Source organism: Mustela nivalis (assembly GCF_964662115.1).
Source record: "Mustela nivalis genome assembly, chromosome: 4".
In the NCBI taxonomy this organism is placed as follows: Eukaryota; Metazoa; Chordata; class Mammalia; order Carnivora; family Mustelidae; genus Mustela; species Mustela nivalis.
The window spans coordinates 130,257,286-130,280,757 of record NC_139023.1 but is presented as its reverse complement, the minus strand read 5'-3'; the positions used below and the strand labels follow the sequence as shown (position 1 = coordinate 130,280,757).

General features: G+C 33.0%; 1 protein-coding gene across 2 annotated transcripts in view; it reads left to right on the top strand.

Moving 5' to 3' along the window:
* Positions 1-23,472, top strand: part of FSTL5 (follistatin like 5) — a 766,488-nt gene that overhangs the window by 116,672 nt on the left and 626,344 nt on the right. Inside the window, exon 3 of one of the 2 annotated variants that reach the window (XM_082728205.1) lies at positions 10,641-10,671. In XM_082728205.1, the coding sequence (XP_082584331.1) occupies positions 10,641-10,671 (31 nt within the window). Of the gene's footprint in view, positions 1-10,637; positions 10,672-23,472 lie in introns of both variants that reach the window. The other variant, XM_082728204.1, reaches the window with a different exon arrangement.

Below are 23,472 nucleotides of genomic sequence, written 5' to 3'. Positions count from 1 at the left end.
ATTTGTATGTCTTCATTGGAGAAGTATCTGTCCATATCTTCTGCCCATTTTTTGATATGATTGTCTGTTTTGTGTGTGTTGAGTTTGAGGAGTTCATTATAGATCCTGGATATCAACCTTTTGTCTGTACTGTCATTTGCAAATATCTTCTCCCATTCCGTGGGTTGACTCTTTGTTTTCTTGACTGTTTCCGTTGCTGTGCAGAAGCTTTTGATTTTGATGAAGTTCAAAAAGTTCATCTTCGCTTTTGTTTCCTTTGCCTTTGGAGACATATCTTGAAAGAAGTTTCTGTGGCTGATATCGAAGAGATTACTCCCTATGTTCTCCTCTAGGATTCTGATGGATTCCTGTCTCACACTGAGGTCTTATATCCATTTTGAGTTTATCTTTGTGTACGGTGTAAGAGAATGGTCGAGTTTCATTCTTCTACATATAGCTGCCCAGTTTTCCAGCACCATTTATTGAAGAGACTGTCTTTTTTCCACTGTATATTTTTTCCTGTTTTGTCGAAGATTATTTGACCATAGAGTTGAGGGTCCATATCTGGGCTCTCTACTCTGTTTCACTGGTCTATGTGTCAGTTTTTATGACAGTACCATGCTGTCTTGGTGATCACAGCTTTGTAGTAAAGCTTGAAATCAGGTAAAGTGATGCCCCCAGTTTTATTTTTGTTTTTCAACATTTCCTTAGCGATTCAGGGTCTCTTCTGATTCCATACAAATTTTTGGATTATTTGCTCCAGCTCTTTGAAAAATACCAGTGGAATTTTGATCAGAATGGCATTAAAAGTATAGATTGCTCTAGGCAGTATAGACATTTTAACAATGTTTATTCTTCCAATCCAAGACATGGAATGGTCTTCCATCTTTTTGTGTCTTCTTTAATTTCTTTCATGAATGTTCTGTAGTTCCTCAAGTACAGATCCTTTACCTCTTTGGTTAGGTTTATTCCCAGGTATCTTATGGTTCTTGGTGCTGTAGTAAATGTAATCGATTCTCTAATTTCCCTTTCTGTATTTTCATTGTTAGTGTGTAAGAAAGCCACTGATTTCTGTACATTGACTTTGTATCCTGCCACATTGCTGAATTGTTGTATGAGTTCTAGAAGGGGGTGGAGTCTTTTGGGTTTTCCATATAAAGAATCATGTCATCTGCAAAGAGAGAGTTTGACTTCTTCATTACCAATTTGGATACCTTTTATTTCTCTTTGCTGTCTGATTGCTGTTGCTAGGACTTCTAATAGTATGTTGAACAAGGGTGGTGAGAGTGGGCATTCTTGTGTTCCTGATCTCAACGGGAAGGATGCAAGCTTTTTCCCATTGAGGATGATATTTGCTGTGGGTCTTTCATAGATAGTTTTGATGAAGTTCAGGAATGTTCCCTCTATCCCTATATTTTGAAGCATTTTAATCAAGAACGGATGCTGGATTTTATCAAATGCTTTTTCTGCATCAATTGAGAGGACCATGTCATCACTAGCTATCAGGGAGATGTAAATTAAAACCACATTGAGATATCACCTTACACCAGTTAGAATGGCCAAAATTAACAAGACAGGAAACAACATGTGTTGGAGAGGATGTGGAAAAAGGGGAACCCTCTTACACTGTTGGTAGGAATGCAAGTTGGTGCAGCCTCTTTGGAGAACAGTGTGGAGATTCCTCAAGAAATTAAAAATAGAACTTCCCTATGACCCTGCCATTGCACTACTGGGTATTTACCCCAAAGATACAGATGTAGTGAAAAGAAGGGCCTTCTATACCCCAATGTTTATAGCAGCAATGGCCACGGTCGCCAAACTGTGGAAAGAACCAAGATGCCCTTCAACGGATGAATGGATAAGGAAGATGTGGTCCAAATATACTATGGAGAATTATGCCTCCATCAGAAAGGACAAATACCCAACTTTTGTAGCAACATGGACAGGACTGCAAGAGATTATGCTGAGTGAAATAAGTCAAGCAGAGAGAGTCAATTATCATATGGTTTCACTTATTTGTGGAGCATAACAAATAGCATGGAGGACATGGGGAGTTAGAGAGGAGAATGGAGTTGGGGTAAATTGAAAGGGAAGGTGAACCATGAGAGATTATGGACTCTGAAAAACAATCTGAGGGTTTTGAAGGGGCAGGAGGTGGGAGGTGGGGGTACCAGGTGGTGGGTATTATAGAGGGTATGGATTGCATGGAGCACTGGGTGTGGTGCAAAAATAATGAATACTGTTATGCTGAAAATAAAAAATAAATAAAATAAAAGCAACTAGTAATGGGTGTGCTATTTTATAAGGGGAAAGATTATTGGGTGTTATATGCAATTGATAAATTATTGAGCACTACATCTGAGACTAAAAAGATACTGTAAGTTGGCTAACTGAATTTAAATTAAAAAAACAATGATGAAGGTCACCTGGGTGGCTCAGTGGGTTAAAGCCTCTGCCTTCGGCCCAGGTCATGATCCCAGGGTCCTAGGATCGAGCCCCGCATCTGGCTCTCTGATCAGCAGGGAGTCTGCTTCCATTCCTCTCTCTGCCTGCCTCTCTGCCTACTTGTGACCTCTGTCTGTCAAATAAATAAAGAAAATCTTTAAAAAAAAAAAAACAATGATGAGGGTTGAGGTTTGTTGAGAAAGTGATATTGGATCAAGAACATAATTCAGATTCTAAGGGAAGTATTTTAAATAAAAGATGAGAGGATTGATTAAATTAAGTAAGACTGAAAATTCACCATTAGAGTTTACTGAAAACATGCCTGTATCTCCAAGATTTAGGAAGCTTGATATACTGCATTTCAATTGCAACTATTTCTTATTTTCTAGGCATTTTATAATTAAATTGCCACAAGCAAAATATGTTTTTGAGAAAGTGTGTGTATATGTGTGTATGTGTGGGTGTGCAGACACACTTGTGCATTGAGGGCCACAGGGAGGAAACTCAATGTTCATTTGTATGCATGCTTCAGAATAGAAGAGATTTACTACAAGATAGTGGTGCAGTGGCTCAGCTTCCATGAGTTTAATATTATTTAATATTAAGCATAAATATTACTTAATCGCTCTAATGTTAAAATTAATATTTTATGTTTTAATCACCAGCACATGGAAATAAATAAATATATAATCATATAATTATATATGTATATATATGAGAAACATAAGTATTCCACTGCAAATCAATATTTCACAACTTTTTTTTTTGGTGGTATTTGTCTGATAAACAATGACTGCATCAAAGAGAAAGGAAGAATCCTGAGAAGCAATTTAAAATAGAAAACTTTCTAAAATTAAAAACCTTTACCTTTATGTTTGTTTGTCACCAAATTTATATTTGAATATCCTTTCTTTCCATCCATTGACTGTTTTCACTGTTAGAATCTCTTGGTCTTTATTCTTGACTTTAAAACTATATACATTTAAAATTATATAAAATTATGTACATCATACACATATATAGACATACATTATATACATATACACAAATTATATATATGTAATTATATACATTAGCTTTTATAGCATTACTGTATATAAATACATTATATGAAATATATATTTAAATACAATGCAAATAAATACAAATACAACAGAACTTGCATCAAATATTTCTAATCAAATTTTATGTGTGCTGAATGTTAGACTACTAATAAATAATGATTCAGCTTTGGCGAATGATGACATCTATTTACCTCAATAACGAGTGTGGATCATATGGATTGTGAGCAAGTTTACTTTAGTCAAGGACATATTTTTGGATACGAATGACTTATTTTTCTTTTTTGTTAATCTTTAAATTTTAAGATTCATTATGGACTTGAGTAAAATTATTCTGCATATTTGATTTGACTTTTCTGAAATCCTGTGACTGAAGGTTTATTTTGTTTGTTTTCTCGATACATGATCAACCTAGATACAGTCTGAGTGTACTTTATTGTATAATTTGGGCAATGAGAAACAAATTAAAAATATCTGCCCCCAATGACTTTAAAGAAGGTCTATAGTCTCTCAGAATGTGTCACCATTCAACCAAAGGCACTGATTTGTTTAAGGGTGAGTCCTTAAGTAAAAAATGAGTTTTTAATACTATCTTTGTTATCTAGGTAGCATAGCCTTACCATATGGCTTTTTATTAATGCCCAAAGGCAAATGAGGTCATAGAGACAAAACAGTAACCAAGAATCTTTTCTTAACACTCCTGTATTGGAGGTGGAAAGATGCTGCATTTTATAGATGTTCCCTAAGTCCTCCCTGTAGAATAGATGTTATTTTTATGTACATTCAAAAGAAAGTCTAAGTACATTCTCCCAAAGTAGAGGTAAAATTGTTTTAGCTCTAAGGGACTTGAACAGGCTTCATTCTTATATCCTTCCATGTGAAGGGAAGCTTATGGGATGACCAAAAGGCACATAAGTAGCTTCATTAATCTAGACTTATGCATATGCAAATTTAAAATAAAAGAATATCCATGGGTATTACTTGTGTGATGTTTATGTCTTTTTTTTTTTAAGTAATTTAAGTTTTATAGTATGGAATGAGAGGACAATTCACTCTCTAACGTTTGTAACTCAATGCTGTTATGATGGAAATGGCTCACTTAGTATTTAGATGGTTTCTTCTCTTTCTATAGACCTTGTACTTCTTAGTAAGAAGGAAGTAACCAAGTAAACTATGTTTGAAGATATGGTGACCAGACATTTAGTTTTAATGCTGATGAAGAGAGATCAATTGTTATATTAGAAGCATCATGAGATATTAGTATATGCCATGCTAAAATGAAAATACTAGATAAGCAACATTCTTAAAAATATCTTCTAGAGTGATAGCATTCTGCCCTTAAGTGGTACTAGCAACCTATGCATTAGTGTTATTTGTTATAGTCTTGTTTGCCTAGATGCTTTAGGACCATTGCGTCTTATTTTAGAATTACTGTGTACCTCCAACGTGACTTAATTTTACACTAGCTTAATTAAGTTACATTTATCATCTTGTATTTTTTTAATATTTGAGACATTCTGTTATACAATCATGTGTTCTTTCTGAATCCACACTACTGCCCAGACTGCCTTTGCCAATCTTCATCATATGGTCTGCCAATCTTTATCATATGGATCTATTTACTCATTTCTACCATTGAGCTGGATTTCATAGAGTCTATTTATGTAATTAACATAGCACTTTGGGATTCTTCCAAGAAATGGTGTAGTACAAAGTAAAACACAAATGGTTTGCTATTATTTAATTTTGATATGTAGCCAAAATATATTTCTTAAGACAGGATCAATTTATCAGAAAATCTTTTGAAAGAATATTAAAATTGAGTTATACCAAGGTATTGGAATTCTACCATTGCAGACAAGATCGAAGTTTTCTTAATGTAGGAATGTTCTTCAAATGTATCATGATGACAGGATAACAAATCTTTCTGACCTCATAGGAGATTTCACATAATTAAATAATCACAATTTTCTCCTTAACATTTCCCTATTTAAAAGATTAACATTTAAAACATGAAGTAATAGTTTATAAAATAAAATTGAAAAAATATATTGCCAGGAGAATAATGCAACATTTAGTCATAGAAGCAAGTTGGAATAGTTATTACTTTGAAAATCCTAAATAATATTTATTAAATACCTACTGTCATGGTTCTATTTTTAAATATTTTATTTGTTTATTATTTTTAAATATTTTATTTATTTATTTATTTGACACAGAGAGAGAGACTGAGAGAGAGAGATCATGAGTAGGGGCAAGGGGTAGAGGGAGAAGCAAACTCCCAGCTGAGCAGGGAGCCCAATATGGGACTCGATCCCAGGACCCTGGGATCATGACCTGAACTGAAGGCAGACTCTCAACTGACTGAGCAACCCAGGCACCCTGCTGACATGGTTCTAATACAAGTTTTGCAGTGAATGAAGTAATTTATGCTTATTTTCTTTTTACTTTGCAGCTATTATTCTCAGTCTATTAAATTAATTTCTATTTTTTCTTTGAATACATGCTTCTTGAACATTTCCTGTTTGTAGAATATTTAAGAATATTTTCTTTGGTAATTTATGACTCTATACAATTATATAAATAGAGAATTAGGTTTTAAGAAAAAATAAAATATATCAGTGAGTATTAAACTTATTTGCCTATAATTAAAATTAAATAAATTAAATTAAGGCTAATATCAATATCATACAAACTTAGATGGCAAATCCGAATTAAGATTTTGACAATACCAAGCTGTCCTACTCATCTACTCTCACAAAAAGCAATGTGTTTATAATCTTCTCTATCTCTTTAAATATCTGAGAAATCATCCTACTTCAGCACTCATCTGACTTTCTTTCTAATAGATAAAGATAATAATCCTCACAGACTAAATTTTTAAAATTAATCATATCAAACTTAAAATCGTTTGCATCTATGATCCCACTTTTCTGTGTCCACATGTTATATAGCAGGAACTGGTTTTTCTCCTATCTAAATGTTTCCACTTGTGTTCTGTGTCACATTCAATAACCTTATGAAATCCATCATATCATCTCTCCCTTTTATCACGATCCTCTCCATTTCTATTATGTATCTCCCATCATTTATACATTCTCAAATCTCATTGATTTAAGTAATATAAAACTAAAGATGAAATACAGAGATGAACAAAAAACAAACATGACACTTGGGTGGATTTCATTTAATCTCCAGACACACACCACACCAGGCCTTTCTTTGCTATTTATTTTTCTCCCATTACATTTTTATTAGGTCATACATTTCTCAATTTCCCTCTTTTTCCTTGAGTAACTTCAGTTTTACTTCCAAACATATAACACCACAAATATGCTTTTTCTTTGAAGTCAATGATTCCATCTGTGCCTTTTCTTTTCTTTCTTTCTTTTTTTTTTTTTCTTTTTTTAAGAGAGGAAGAGGAGAGAGCAAGAGAGAAAGAGCTAGTGGGGGTAGGGAAGGAGGTTCAGAGGGAGAGTGAGAAAAAGAATCTTAAGCAGGCTCCACACACAGGGCAGAGCCCAAGGCGGGACTGTAGCTCAGGGCCCTGAGATCATGACCTGAATTGGAATCAAGAGTCAAACACTTAACTGACTCATCACCCAGGCACCCCATACCACTTTTTCTAATGGACATGGCCTTGGATATAATCATCTTTGATCTGTCAGAAGAATTCTGTGCTATTGAAAACCTCCCCCTACATGATATATTTCCCGAGTTTTTATGATTCTATGCTATTTTATTTTTTTCTCCAGTAGTCTTTCTATTCTCTTCTGTTGGCTAATTCACTTAATATTTTTCTTATATTGTTTCCAATACTTAGTTCTAGATCATTCAACTCTACTATGTGTTCTCCAGATGCAATACTGATGATTTATATACATGGTGGTGATTTCTAAATTTATATGTCTTGCTGAAATAGCTCTCTTGAGTTCCAGACATTTTAACCATCTGCCTACTTTGCATCCTCAGAGTGATATTTAAAGTAAAATCAAAGTCAGCATGTTCAAACATCAAACCCATGAAAAATTCAGACTTTTTACTCTTAAAAGAGGGGGTAGACAAGGATTACTTTAAGTGTCTGAGCAACTTGGAGGAGGAAGAGATGAGGAAGATGAAGAAGATGAGAAAGATGGCCAAAGAAATAAGGGAAGATCAGAAGTTCAGTTTTGGATGTGATAAGTAAGCTGTTATTAGATATCTAAGTAGAAATGTCAAAAAATATCAAGTACATGAGGCTAAAGTTCAATGGTGAAAATTGGCTAGAGATATAAATTTGAGAGTACTTAGGAAAAGGATGGTATTTAAGGCCAGAAGACTAGATAAGATCACCAAAGCAATGAAGTATATATGGAAGAAAGGTAAGGGCTCAATGTCTAGGAAACCAGGCTTTAGACGTTCAGGGGAGGAGGCATCAGTAAAGCAGATAGGAAAGGGGTGGACAGACAAAAAAGAGAAAAATTCAGTGTGAGGCAGTATTAAAAATCAAGTAATGAAGTATAAAGGTGTTTTTTTTCTTTTTTGCGTATCTTTCTCAACTTACAGACAACTTCATTCTTATAGTGACTCAGATCCTTGAAATCACCCTCATCTATCCTGCATCTCATATCCCAAATTCATTCTATTGACAGTTCTGATATTCCAACTGCACTGCTACCACACTGTTCTTTGCCATTCTTGCTTCCCACCTGGATTACTACAATGCCCTTTCCACTGGTCCCTCTAATTTTGTCCTTGCCCTGTTAAACCCATTTTTAATACCCAGAATGCAGTTCAGATAATGTTATTCCTCTGAGAAGAAATTTTCAATGTTTTCTCGGCTGTCTCAGTGTAAGAACCAAAGATCTAACAAATGCCCCAGGTGCTAATCTATCTGACCCTTATTGGCTCCCTCATTGCATTTCCTATTAAACTCCCCTTACTCAGTCTAGTCTAGTCACACTGGTCTCCTTGGTAGTTTTGACAATGCCAAGAAGTTCTGTACCTCGGGAAGTGTGCCATCTTTTTTATCTCCTAGCATATATTTTCCCCAGACAAATCCTCAGAATATCTTCTCATCTCATTCAAAATTCTATTCAAAAGTCAGTTTTATCAGTAGATTACATTTGGGCACTTTCCATAATTTGACTATTCTTGATAATTCTGCTATAAGAAGTAGGGTGCAGGTACCCCTTTGAATTTGTATTTTTGTACACTTTGGGCAAATACCAAGTAGTGCAATGCTGGGTCATAGGGTAGTTCTATTTTTAACTTTTGAGGAACCTCCATAATGTTTTCCAGAGTCGCTCTTGCCATTTGCAATGACATGGCTGGAGCTAGAGTGTATTGTGCTCAATGATATAAGTCAGTCAGAGAAAGACAGATATCACATGATTTCACTCGTGTAGGAATTTAAGAAATAGAAATAATAGATGAAATAGGGGAAAGAAAAAAAGACAGGGAGGTAATCCATAAAAGACTATCATCTACAGAGAACAAACTGAAGATTGCTGGAGGGGAGGTGGGCAGGGGAATAAGCTAAATGGGTGAAGGATATTAAGGAAGGCACTTGTGATGAGCACTGGGTGTTATATGTAAGTGATGAACCACTAAATTCAACTCCTGAACCTAATTAATACAGTATATATTAACTAACTAAAATTTGAATAAAAACTTGAAACATAAAAAAGTCATTTTGTCATGTAGAACCATGTAAAATTGCAGTCACTTACTCTAAAACTACCTTCTATGTTAGATCTTTTTCCTAAATAGAATTTTTGAACATTTATGCAGTATGCTACTTTAAGGACACTTTTTTGGTTTTGTTTTGTTTTATTTATTTATTTTTTGGTTTTATTTCATTTCATTTTTGTGTTGTTCATCCTTTGTAGCCTGATCACCTGGAGAAGTGTCTGGCACATAAGAGCAATCTATACATATTTACTCAAAGGATAAATGACTAAATGAGTGAATGAATGAATGATGAAAGAAAAGGAGAGAGGACAGAGAGAAGGGTTTTTTTTGTTTTTATTAGTAAATGTCTCTTTGGAAAGCTTAAGTTTTCTTAGTGTATATCATGAACGGATAATTTATTTTTAAATCAAGTAATTTATATTTAAATTTTAGTTTTAATGAACAATAGTTACTCTAAATTAAAAATAAATCAGGACTGGAAAAATAAATTAATTAACAAAGGACAGTACAGGAGCCAAAACAAAAGCTGGGTTAATTAGCACAAGTGAAGTAGCACACAAAGTATTAGAGTTTAATAGAATCATACATTGGATAAGTGTGTTCCATAAATATACATTTGTCAATATGCATTTTTGTTCTCAAGTCTCTGAGATTAATGCTTGCAGCAAAATAAATTCTTTGTATTTTTCACTATTTTCATAAATTGTATCAATATTTATTGGCATTTATACAATTCTGAAGTTCTATTTATATATATCTGTCATTTTTTATTAGAAATACGTTTCATAATTATTTTTAGTGTGAGGCCCTGAAACATACACAGAGCAAACTGTGCTTGAATATTAATTGAGAAGGTATAGAGAGCACAATTTCTACTTAAAAACTTGAAAGCAAGCTAATTCTTTTGGGGTTGCCTGGTAACTAATAAGGAGTATGTCAAATTGAAAGACAGGTCTGACTGAAGCAGTCTTTGAATAAATAATAGAATTGTTGTCAACTTTAGCCTTCAAGTAGTGAGGAGGGACCAATTCTTAAAGTGAAGGAAGGCAGTTGAAATGTCTTTTGTGGTCTTTTAGTGAGTCGTCCACTGTTTGCCCTTAAACCTTTTTCCTCACCAACAATTTCAATGCAGAGATGTTGAAAGTAAATTCTGAAGACATCACTCAATATCTGTTGAAATTAAATGAAATGGATTAAGGCATTTGAGAGGCATGATTATTTAATATTCATTACCATTTATTTTGAATCCATATTAATATAATATATTTGTTTCTTAAGAAGTATGTGCACAGTAAGAATGATTTCTACTCTGATAAAAGATTGAACATAAGTGTTTTTTTAAGTTGAGATTTGTGTTAGAGTGACTCCAGGGTATATGTAGAACAAAATATCTTGACAAGTCTTTAGTTACCATGATCTGTTGTATCAGGCTGTTGATCACATACTCAGAGATTTTGACCTATTTCTTTTTAATTCCAGCAGGAAAAGAGTCAAGACAGTTCAAGAATCAAAGGTAAGCAATGACTGTTTTAAGATCATAGTTTCATAAATTCATATAAGGATAAAAGAAGAAAAAATTTATTTAGCTTTGAAAATATAGCTAAAAATGAGAAAACATTAAGAAATCAAAATCTTCAATGTGGTTTTAAAGCCATTGTGAGCCTTTTGGGAATCCTTCAAGGTCACTGAGCATCCTCCACTGAGATTTCCTTTCTTCATATAGTGCTATTGGAAATTTCAACATAATTTTTTCTTAACTCTCTGAGTTGTTCTCGTGGAATTCCTCGATTGGTATTGTCCATAAGAATTAGTATTCTGTTTTATCTAGGATTTAGAAGATAAACTTTAAAAAATATGTCTCATGGGAAACCAAGTATTTAGTCACTGCTATCTCATTTTATTTTCTATGAAAAAGAAAGACAATAAATGTTAAAATTTGATGGTAGCTAAATGGCATAGTCAAGTCTAGTCAGACATAGGGAAACAGTTTTCCCCACAATGACATTATTATGTTTTGATGTTTATTGTTGAGATAATAAATTGCTCTAGATAGATTATATCATATAGCAAAATACTTCATTAATTTGTGTGCCTGCTGATTATATAGTGAAATTTAACAATTTTTTTCCTTGGTTAATCCTTCTGGGCTCTCCATGTCCTGGCCCTTCTTATTGTACTAGTTGGATATCCTCATCCATCTATCCCTTTCTGGTAGTATTTAGTCACAGGCCTGACTATGGAATGAAGGATGATTTCCCTATTTCATTGCATCCTGTTTTGCATAGAAAGTTAGGTTTATTTTTAATTTTTACCTTTTTTTTTTTTTTTAGAGTTCTACAAAACTAAAACAAACCAAAATAATAAAAAAAAGTTACCAAATTTACACATACTTCTGAAAAGATGAAAGGCAGTTATTTTTTTGTGGGTCTCTAAATTGACAATATCAGTCTTGCTTATTAATAACAAATCTGAACATAATCTCTTCACATTTCTCTGCAACCTACTGAATTACACAATTTGTTCTCCATGTTCGATCATCTGTGTGTGCCTATATCACTGAAGAATGTAAAAGGACATACATTTTTATTTTGCTAGATATATTTTATTCAAATGAATTATGTAACACTGCCCTTCCAGGAATTCCCAAACTGTGTGTGTTCTTTTTCAGCGAACTGAAGTATGTCTTGTTATTTTATATGTGAAATTATTGCACTTATTTATCCTCAAAGCACTCATATTAACTCAAAGATTCATACCTTTGTCTTGCAAAAGGGAATTTTATTCCAAGATGGGCTGTATGGTGTGCATTTAAATGATATATACATTTTAAGCATACTGAGTACACATCTTCCTTCTCAAGAAGGGTCCCAGTATTTCAGGTTAATCTTAAATCATATTTATAATTCTGTTATAGTTGAAATAAGTTTAGTATAGCTTTCTTCTTGATGCTATATTGTCTTGAGACATATAAATCCTATCATCTGAAGTAGTAGAAATTATATTTTTTCAACTACTGCTTAGGAACATGTTTTCTTTTATAATGTAATAAAATTTCAAGATGATGCTTGCCACTTCTTTTAAGTGGCTGACACATGTTTCAGAACTCTCACATTATGGCTTCTAGGCTACTGAGTTCTAAGTAAATCAGAGACATACCGTTTTGTCAGGACCTGTTCCCTAACTCTACTTAAACTCAGTATTTTTCTTAACTTCTTATAAAAATCATCTTGAAATGTTGTTTTACTGAAAGCTATAAATGATCACTAAAAATGTCTTTAGGGGCACCTGGGTGGTCCAATCGGTTAAGTGTCTGCCTTCAGCTCAGGTCATGATCTCGGGTCCTGGGATAAAGCACCATATCAGGCTCCCTGTTCAGTGGGGAGTGTGCTTCTCTCTCTCCTTTACCTCCTGCTTATGCTCTTGTTCTCACCCACATAAATCATTAAATAAAATCTTTTAGAAAGTCTTTAAATGTCAATATTTTTTAAAAAAAGAATAAAAGCAATAGCTTATCCATTCATAGATGAGAAAAATTCTGAAAATGAAGTATTGTACATATTTTGGTAACTAATGATTGAAACGTGAGTTATGTTTTCACTTGACATTAATAATGAATTCTCAAGTAATAATTCCCTAGACTTCCTGATCAGAACACGTTTATTACATAGTTAGCAAGGTATGCAAAGGAAGTCTTTAACCATCTAATTTTCTGCATTCTGTACCTATTCCTGCTTATGACAGCAATCCCAAATTCATTGTACCAGTGACCTGAAATCACATTAATGCACAAAGAAGTCCAATGAAAATTGACCAGTCTTTCCTCTGTGTACATGGAAATATACATTGAAATGTTTGGAATTATATATATATGGAATTCAACTAACAAAATAAATTTTGGTTCAATAGTTAGTAAACCATTGAATTCTCAATTGATTTTCATGTTGTTAAATGAGTTAGAGCCCAACCTGTAATTAGCACACAGTTTTGAAGTTTATGGTTGTTAGGATGTCCATTATTAAGTTTACATTGACAATTATAGCAGGAAAATAAAGATAGTCCTAACAAGTTTAGAAGAATGACCAACTATTCAGAAAGCTATCTATTTCACATTGCTTTTCAGTGATATTACAAATATATTATGTTTTAAAATCCATTAAGAATTTGAAAGATACTGGGGTGCCTGGGTGGCTCAGTGGGTTAAGCCGCTGCCTTCAGCTCAGGTCATGATCTCAGGGTCCTGGGATCGAGTCCCGTATTGGGCTCTCTGCTCAGCAGGGAGCCTGCTTCCCTCTCTCTCTCTCTGTCTCTCTCTGCCTGCCTCTCTGTCTACTTGTAATCTCTCTCTGTCAAATAAATAAATAAAATCTAAAAAAAAAATTAAAAAAAAAAAGAATTTGAAAGATACTATTAGGAAATAATTTCCTTTGAAGAATAGTTCTAATATAAGGAGCACAAGTCAGTTATCTCTACAAATATTTCTCAGGGGAGTATTTTAATTTGTGATTTGTTTATTCATTTATATTTAAGATCATTTCAGTGATCATCATTATATTTGAGATCATCTCAGTGATAAAACAGTAACAGTTCTTGACAAAAATTGAAATGATTCTTATTTTACAAAAAGCTTAAAAATTCTGTCAGCTTAATCAAGTTTTTAATTTTCCAAATAATAATTCAAAATACTATAGTCAGAAGGATAATATCACGGTGGAAAGTCTGCATATGATTATGCTGTAGTGTGCTCCTGAGTATGTACTTACCTCTCGCTCTGTCATTAAGAGAATGTTTGTTCCTTCACCAAAAAGTTTCAGTTCTTTTATAATGAAAATTTCCCTTCCTCTCTTTTCAAGGGAGACTCTCGTCTCTTCTCATTCAGAAGTGATAATAAAATATATTCCTCTTACGTTGCTAGTCACATCTTAGGAGACAAAAGTTGGTCACTTATATGGTATATTATTGACATTTTTTTTTTTTTTTTTTTACCATAGCACATGCTATTGACATCTATCTTTTGTTAAGTATCTATTAGATGTCAGATGTCGCTCTCTCCCTGCCCGCAGAGATGACGCAACACACACACAGGTTGATGTGCAAGCTCTTGTTTATTCCCTGGTCCATCTTTCTCCCTCTCTTTCTCCTTCCTCTGCGGGAAGTTCCCTTGCCTTATATAGGGCATAACAGCCAATCACAGAGGTGTTCACGTGAACAGGAGGTATACAGCCAATCACAGAGGTGTTCACGTGAACAGGAGGTATACAGCCAATCACAGAGGTGTTTACGTGAACAGGAGGTATCTGGGGCTCGTAGGCAGTGGTGGCATGTGGTGTTCATGTGACGAGCCCGAGGTCGTGTGGCCAGGGCGGATGTTTTTTAGGCTGTCCGTGCTGCTCTGGCTATGTAGCTGGCGCCATCTTAGGGGCGCGACCCCGACAGTCAGACACTGGACTGAGCTTTTTACATTATATTACCTCATTGTAATCCTCAAACACATATTATAAGGTAAGATTTAGCATTCAAACATGCCAGCACATTGAGAAATCACATCCAAAGTAAATAATTCAGACCAATATTATCATTTTGTCCTATTTTTAAATGGGTCATGTTTTATTTAACCATTTTACCAAATATAGCAATGTTTTTGACATTTTCATGGATTTGATATATATGAATTTTATTATTTATACACTATTTTTCTTTGATCGTATGGTGTTACAAATATTTCCCCTACTGCCATTTTGTATAAATACTGTTCGGGGCTTTGTAACATTAAGAAGATTTTGATAATAATAAATGTGGTATAGTAATGTTCTAGGGGATGAGAATTTTCCCAGCTTGTGCAATAAATGCTTGTGATCTTTGACAAATGACTTAATCCTCCAGAAGTAATTTCTCTTTTATAGTTAATATTAACAAAACATACCCTATGATATCAAACGTCCTTTCACCTATATAAAATTCTAATGCTTATACTTCCATAAAGACACTGGACAATGCTATTATTACAAACATCTTTCAAAATTCTTAATTCTAAATAGGTTCTACATGGAAAATATTATGTCTTATACATTTGTATATAAGGAAAGGAAAAGGTAAGCTGCACAATTGTTCTCCCTATGGTACATACATACATTCTTGTATATAGTGAACAAGGAAGATCACTATTTTTTTTAAAGATTTTATTTATTTATTTGACAGAGAGAGGGATCACAAGTAGGCAGAGAGTCAGGCAGAGAGAGAGAGGAGGAAGCAGGCTCCCTGCTGAGCAGAGAGCCCGATGTAGGACTTGACCCCAGGACCCTGAGATCATGACCTGAGGCCAAGGCAGTGGCTTAACCCACTGAGCCACCCAAGCACCCCAAGGAAGAACACTATTATGCTAAGATCATACCTAATCAAATTAAAGATGTGTGTTTGGGACAATAAATGATATTAAAATACTATGGAGCCTGTAGTTTTTACATGTAAACACACACACACATACATGCTATTTACTTTTATACAACCATGCATTCAGATTCTCTTTTATTTCCAAATTGCCAATCGAGGGCACTGAAAGTGATCTGATACATGCAGGGATATATAGATATAGAGATAGAGAAATAATATATGTGTGTATGTGTGTGTGTGTGTATGTGTGTATATATATGTGTGTGTATGTGTGTGTATCCATGTTATATATATTATACATGTATTTTGTTATGTATTCTATCTAATGTATATTATATTAATTTATATTATATTATTTCTATATATCTGTGCCATATATATACACATAGATATATATTTCTATATAACAAAATAAAAATATATATGTACATATATGCGTGTGTATATATATGTATGTATGTGTGTATTTATATGTATGTGTGAGTGTATATCTATCTATCTATATATATGTAATTGAAATGCTAATAAACTCCTAACCTGAGTTGCTTGACTATTCAGAGCTCTTTTCACTAGAATAATCTTGCAGAGCTCCTGACATACATTGAGATTAACTCACTTCTTCCAGGTTAGGTAACTAGTCAAGAACAGTAATTGGGTAGGAATAAACCTTCAAATTTGTATTCCTGAAAGTTACTAGACACATTCATTAACAAATGAAACTATCATATAAAACTGAAAGATGGTAATTCTTTTATCTCAGACTTTTATGGGACTCCCTCTAAATGTTAGATATCTTTCTGTTTAGGAAATAAGATATAGCCAGTACAATACTAATGCTTGAAATGGAGACTGTTACCACTATAGAAATTCAGAGTTGCTGTATTTTTAATGAATTACAATATCATACGAATGAATGTTAGGTTTTTTGGTATTCAGTTTATAAAGCTATTGCCAAGACAAATAATTGTAGGATTTACAAAAACTGTGGGTTTTGTCTATTGTTTTCAACAGTTATAGTCCTAGAAGTTTTAAGTATCTAAAAGGCAGGAAAACTCACTTCTAGAAAATGTCAACCAAAGGATTATTTTGTTTATTTGTTTGTTTTTTGGCAAAGAGTAATGCTGGATAAATCCCAGGCTAGTGGACTTACAGCAATCTGGTGATAATAATTATTGAAAAATAACTAAATGCTATAAAAACATGTACAAGAGTGATAATATTTTTATAATAGAATATACATTGTTTGTTTTATTACACTTCACTTTGTGCTTCACAGATATTGTTTTTTGTTTTGTTTTGTTTTTTACGAATTAAAGGTTTAGAGCAACCCTGTATTGAGCAAGTCTATTGGCACCATTTTTCCAACAGCCTTTGCTCACTTTGTGTAGCATTTTGGTAATTCTTGTAGTATGTCAAATTTTTTCATGATTATTGTATTTGTTATGGTGATCTGCGATCAGTGATCACAACTCACTCAAAGCTCAGATGATTTAGTATTTTTTTAGCAGCAAACTATTTTTTTTTTTAAAGATTGCGTTTATTTATTTGAGAGAAAGAGAGAGAGCATGAGGAGGGAGGAGGGGGAGAGGCAGAGGCAGACTTCCTGCTGATCAGGGAGTCCGATATGGTACTCAAACCTAGGACCCTGGGATCATGACCTGAGCCAAAGCCAGATGCTTATCCAACTGAGCCACCTAGGTGGCCAACAAACTATTTTTTAATTAAAATATGTACATTGTTTCTTCAGACATGCTATTGCACTGTTAATAAACAGTGCAGTGTAATAAAGAGTATGGTGTAAACATGACTTTTGCTTCAACTGGGGAATTAAAAAATTAATTTGACTGACTTTACTGTAACATTTATTTGCTTTGTTGTGGATGGTCTGGAAACTAACCCACTATATCTCTGAGGTATGCCTGACATGTTATAACATAGCAACTGAATGACATCAAAAAATTCTATTTTTACTCTATTTTATTAAAAATGCACTTTTAAAATTAATTGGGGACAAATGTATTCTCATGAATGATTATAAGTTACCTTGTTGCAAAATATCAATGTCATATATGGACCACTTCTTAGTTTATAATTGACTAACAACTCTTTAATTATTAATATGGGCATATCGCATATTTCAATCCATTTCATTTTACACCCAAAAAATGTATAAGTATGAAATGACTACTGAAAAAGAGATAAATTAAAAATGTAATTTCTAGTCACTATGCCATACTTTAATGATTTTATTAGATGAAGTTGTTACATTTATGATTTTGTATTATTAAAAATGGTCATAATTCTTTATCTGAGTGGTGTTTTGTGATAATGTGAGTTTCAAAATAAAAATAATAATACATAGATGCAAATTCTAGAAGCCAAATTACTATCATCATGATAGCATTCTTTACTTTGACAAACTTTCAAAAATAAAACAATTTCAATTCTAATGTATAATTCTATTGAAAAATATAAATTAATAGATATATATTCATTGTAAATAATCTAAATCATGCTCCCAAATATCCTACTAAATAGCTTTTAATTAGTATAGATTTCAATATGAGTAACAACTTTTCTCAGGGAATTAAGATGATATTTGTTATTCATTCTTTAAACTCCATTTGACCAACTCGGTACAATTTGAAATGATTATGGTGCATGTCCTCCTGCCATGGCAAACAGGAAGACAAACCACTTCAATACCTAATGATGCTATTATCATCACCCAAAAGAGGTGTCAGAAAGTATCTGATTCTCTATCTATTTCTCATTTATGCCATGAAGGGCTCATTTTATATTATGTGAAACACATCACCCCTCTCCCCATTTTGCATACATTCTCTAGCTTTTAAAAGGATACTAATAAATCATCTTGTCCAATAGATCATTTATTTTGGTTTCAGGGTGATTAATTTTGCCACTCACTTTGCCCACCAGGAGGCATTACTAACTAAAAGAAATGGAGACATAATCCCTTTGTTGATATTGGGAAAATAACCCAGAACACTTGCATCTAATTTTGTAAATACAATAATTAAAAAAATAATAATTTAATGATGAATGTAATATCAAATTAATTTTGTTCAGGTTTTTCTTTATATAACTCAATATTTTAATTACCTGTACACTAACATCTCAACATTGATTTTTTCAATTACCAACACAAAATATTTTTATTATTTAGACTTTGCAGACCTAAATATTTCTGAAGTCTTTTAAAAAAAATTCCACAGTCTGAAACAATGGAATGCCATGTTTCAAGATAAATGAAGTAACATTAACCAAAATGTGTTGATGGTTTCATTTATTTAGTTTAACGAAGTCACTTCACTTAGCTGCAATGGGTCACCTTAGTGAAAGAGTAATTCTTGAAATTGTTTTGAACATTATATATCTTTTTTGGCCAAAATCCCTGCTTTATCTCCCAAAGAAAAACTATCAGTTTTCCTTTTTACTTTGTTTCCTCACATTCTATAAGCATGAAATTTGACTTTATTAAAGAAACTATACTTACTTAGTTTTTAAAATATATGTTTTGGGGCACCTGGGTGGCTCAGTGGGTTAAGCCTCTGCCTTTGGCTCAGGTCATAATCTCAAGGTCCTGGGATCGAGCCCCACATCGGGCTCTCTGCTCAGCAGGGAGACTGCTTCCCCCCTCTCTCTGCCTACTTGTGATCTCTTTCTCTCTGTAAAATAAATAAATAAAATCTTAAAAAAAATAAATAAAATATACGTTTCTTCTTTCTTCCCATTATTGTAATAATATGTTAAGTATTTTGTGATTATTTGATTTTTTAATTATAAAGTTAGAGATTTTATATAAAATAAGTTGTTACTTTGTGATGTTATACTCAGTGACTCCTATGAGGTGAAATAGACATATAATTCTTTGTCTAAAACTGTGATAGATAAGTCAATTTGAAGTTTTACTTATTATGTTAAAGGCCAAATAATTTCCCTTTTAAATAATTATAAGATGCATTTTGTAGTTTTAATTTTTATATGGGTAATATTTTTTCAATTACTTAGATAGCTAGATATAAGTATTTTTATTGGAAAATTCATGCCATCCTACAAAAATAATATCATTGTTTCTTCAATTCTTGGTGCATGGAATCCTTATCCAGTAGACCCTGAAAAATAAGAGAAAATTTTGGTCAAATATGCATTTTGATGTTACAAAATTTTTACATAGTCCTTTAGTGATACCTATCTTTGCATCATTGAGCATTTTCATTGTATTTGATCAAGGATCTATTTTCCCCCATCACAGACCTTTCAGGAAACAGTTATTTTGATTCAGAGCACTAAAATTATAAGAACATTTTGAAAACTACTGATTTGTGTAACACTTTTTAAAAGATCTATCACAGGGTTTAGACTCTGCATAGCTAGGATCAGTTATTTACAAAATTCCTGAAAAGAAAGTCTGGAATAAAAACAAAACAAAACAAAAAACAAACCCAGAGTGTCTCTTTTTTCAAGACATGCAGAAATGGGACATGCAGGGAAAATTGTCTCTTAGAGTAGTTAGAATAGTAGGGGTTTGGAAAAACCTACCCAATAAACATTTTTAACTCTACCACCACTGCCACCACCATCATCATCATTCAGAATGTTTTTATTTTCCTCTTGGTTCTCTTCTGGGGTGCAAGTGATGTAAAATATAGCAACTGCACAGTTCTCTTGTTTATAGCCTCTGTGTTCATGTTTCGTGGAAAGGTACATGTTTCTAAACTTGCTTCTAGGGTAGAAGAACTGCATATGTATGTAAGAGACAGATGCAGAGAAAAACAATGATATTTTTTCTTTTTATAATGTTAATGCATGGTCATTTTGAAAGTCACATTCAGAGAGTGAAAAATAATTACAGTAATTCATGATTGTTGTATAAATAATAAGTGCCACCCATGTCATTACAAATGGTAAGATACCAAGTTTCTTTGCTGGCTAATATACCAAATTTTAATTAAATTTAAATTTAAAATAATAATAATAATGATAAGTGCCAGGCCCTGTGTAAAGTTCTTCACTTGACTTATCTTAACTATATATATGTAACATTTATGAGTACTTCCTTATTGTAGGTCTTCTGCTCATTGCTTTCCACATATTAATTAATATAACCCTCAGAAGAATTTTATATACTTAAAAAAGAATAGATTTGGCTGTCAATCCATCTATCTAAAAATGACCATCATTGCCATTTTGGTTTATGTGAATTCAAACATTTTTTACATTTGCATATATTTCAGCAAAACAAAACAAAACAAAATGAAAAACAACCAAAAAAAAAAAAAACCCACCAACAACTTTTTATTCTTTTGGAAGTGTTAATGAATAGCCTTATTATATCTTAAAAGTTTGCAAATGCTTTGTGATGGGTACCATGAATTGTTCACTCAACAACCATTTCAAACACCAATTAGCATACTTTCTTTTTATAGACTTTTTACATAATCCAGTAAATTAAAAACTACATTTCCCAGATTTCCTTACAGTTTGTCTCTGGATATGTTTTAGGTTCTTCCCATCACATTTCATACCAGCATGGCCTTTTATGAAATCCTTATTATAAAGTAAGCATGGTTTAGGGGAAAGGACTTTTCTTTCACAGACAATGACGAAGGTAGTGTGGTTCTGAACCCAGCAACTAGGGTGACAGCTTCCTTATGTATTTATTCTAATAGTTACAGAGATAGTGAGCCTTTTGTTACTACAGGTCTGTGGTGGGATTTTATAAGTTGTTTCTAAGAGCTCAATATACAGCTCTTTCCTTCAATCCTGAACCATTTTCTATATCCTTTAATATATCTTTTCTTTAAATAGGGCAGAGTCTTTTGTCTGTAATAAAGAGCCTTGATCCATGTGTTGTTCCATCCTAGGATTAAAACAACTAGGGACCTGATATGGATGAGCGTAAGCAAGCAAACCTATCGACAAGGCAGAAGCCCACAATGACAGCCAGGGGGGAAACGTTGTTATGCTCAAATTGCAGAGCAAACAGGCATTGTTTAGACACATAGTAAAACCAGGTGGTCCTATCTCCCTTCCAAGCAAAACAGTAGGGAATTCCTAAGTCAGAAGTCATTGCGGTTCATACAGTTGCTTGTTCAAACTATTCAAAGTCTTGTGTAGAGTATCAGCTGTGTGCCAGACACAGCGATCTCTAGTTCTAGGCACTGGAGAGATAGTAGTGGGCAAACCAGGAGAAATATTCTGCCTTCCTGGATCTTAGATTGTAGTTCGTAGGAAATCTGCCCATAGCACAGGATGGTTGGTATCCTCAAAGAACAGCTAAAATCTCATGAAAAGCACAGACAACTTTTCTTCTCTGCTTGTCTTCTTACCATCTCCTTTCTCTTCTTTAAAGTTTAAAGTTTAAAGAAGAGATTTACTCTAAAATTTAGAGTAAGACACCAGTACCACAGGGGATGAGGTCCTCAGGAGGGTAAAGAGAAAGTGATAAATTGGAATCAACTTGATGAAGGATAAACTCCCTCTCTGAGAAGTTTAACTGCTGCTACATCTGATATAAACCCCTCCTCCCAGACCTTCAGACCTTAGCAAGAAATAATTTCTGATTAACCAAAATATGTATTTTTTAATCTTGCCCCCAAATCTCTTCTCAACAATTTAAAATCAGGGGAATTAAGTGGTAATTTTCATGATGTAATTCTCATGAATCCTTAGGAGGAAAGAACTGAATGTCATTTTTTGGGTTTATTTGGTTTTCAATTAAATATTCTCTCAGGAAAGTGAAGTAGCAAGGCTTTCATAGGATGACTTAGAGCACACAGCTGTTGGGCTTATGGTTTACCTACAGAGGCGTTACTTATCTTGGTTTCTATGTGGTAATCTTTCTGTTTTATTATGTACATTTCTATCCTCTCACAGGCATGGTAGAACATTATTACCCCAGTATAATTTTTAATAAATAAGGTTTTAAATTTTTCCTTGAAAAATCTTAATGTGGAAGATACTATATATATAATCATATAAATATATAATATATAAATCTTATATATATGTTATATAAATGTTAACATAAAATGCTAATAAATAATATACAGCACCATATATGATTTATATGATATATCATATGATGTTTATCATATTATATAAACAATATAATTAATGCCATCATAATATTAAGTGATCATAGATGTGATTTATTTTATATTTGTGTATTTTTTTGTTGTATTTGTGTACAGACTTAAAAGGAGAGCTGATATATATTATTCTCTTATCATGAATTAGACATCTATTTATTTTATTTTTTCAGCTCATTGTATCTATAAGAAAGATCTGAGAAGTAGGCATCATTTCATATGTATTGAAAATTAATCATGAAGGTTAAATAATTCATTGAATATTATCCAGCTAATAAATGCTTAATTTAAAATAAAGGTACTACTTTCACTTGCTATTGTCATTCTGTTATACATCCCATTGTATGTGAAATTTTCTATTTTTGGATAAATCTATATATGAGAATATGGTCATTGCTTGCAAATGCATTGTAAGCAATATAAACTACATTGTTGCAAGATGGAAAGTCTTGTCTCCTCAAAAACCAAATGAATAAGTTATTTAAATAACAGAATTTAAGTGAAAAAATCAAGCTTCATAGCCAATAAAAAAAGTGCACAGGTTGGACAAATTTAATGGGGGATAAATATAAGCCTTGTCCCAAAATAGAGAATTTAATGGTCCTATGATTTAAATAAATGAAAGATTTATTTTATTTATGGGGGGCCTGATAAGGCAATAATCACTTAGTTCAATCAGCAAAGGGCACATGCTAAATACATGCTGAAAAAGTGTAACTTTTATTGGAAATGCTTTTTGATTTGTTTGTTCTTTGTGTAGTTTGTTGATGTTATTGTTGTCGAATGGGAAGTACCTTCATTCTCTTTTTTGC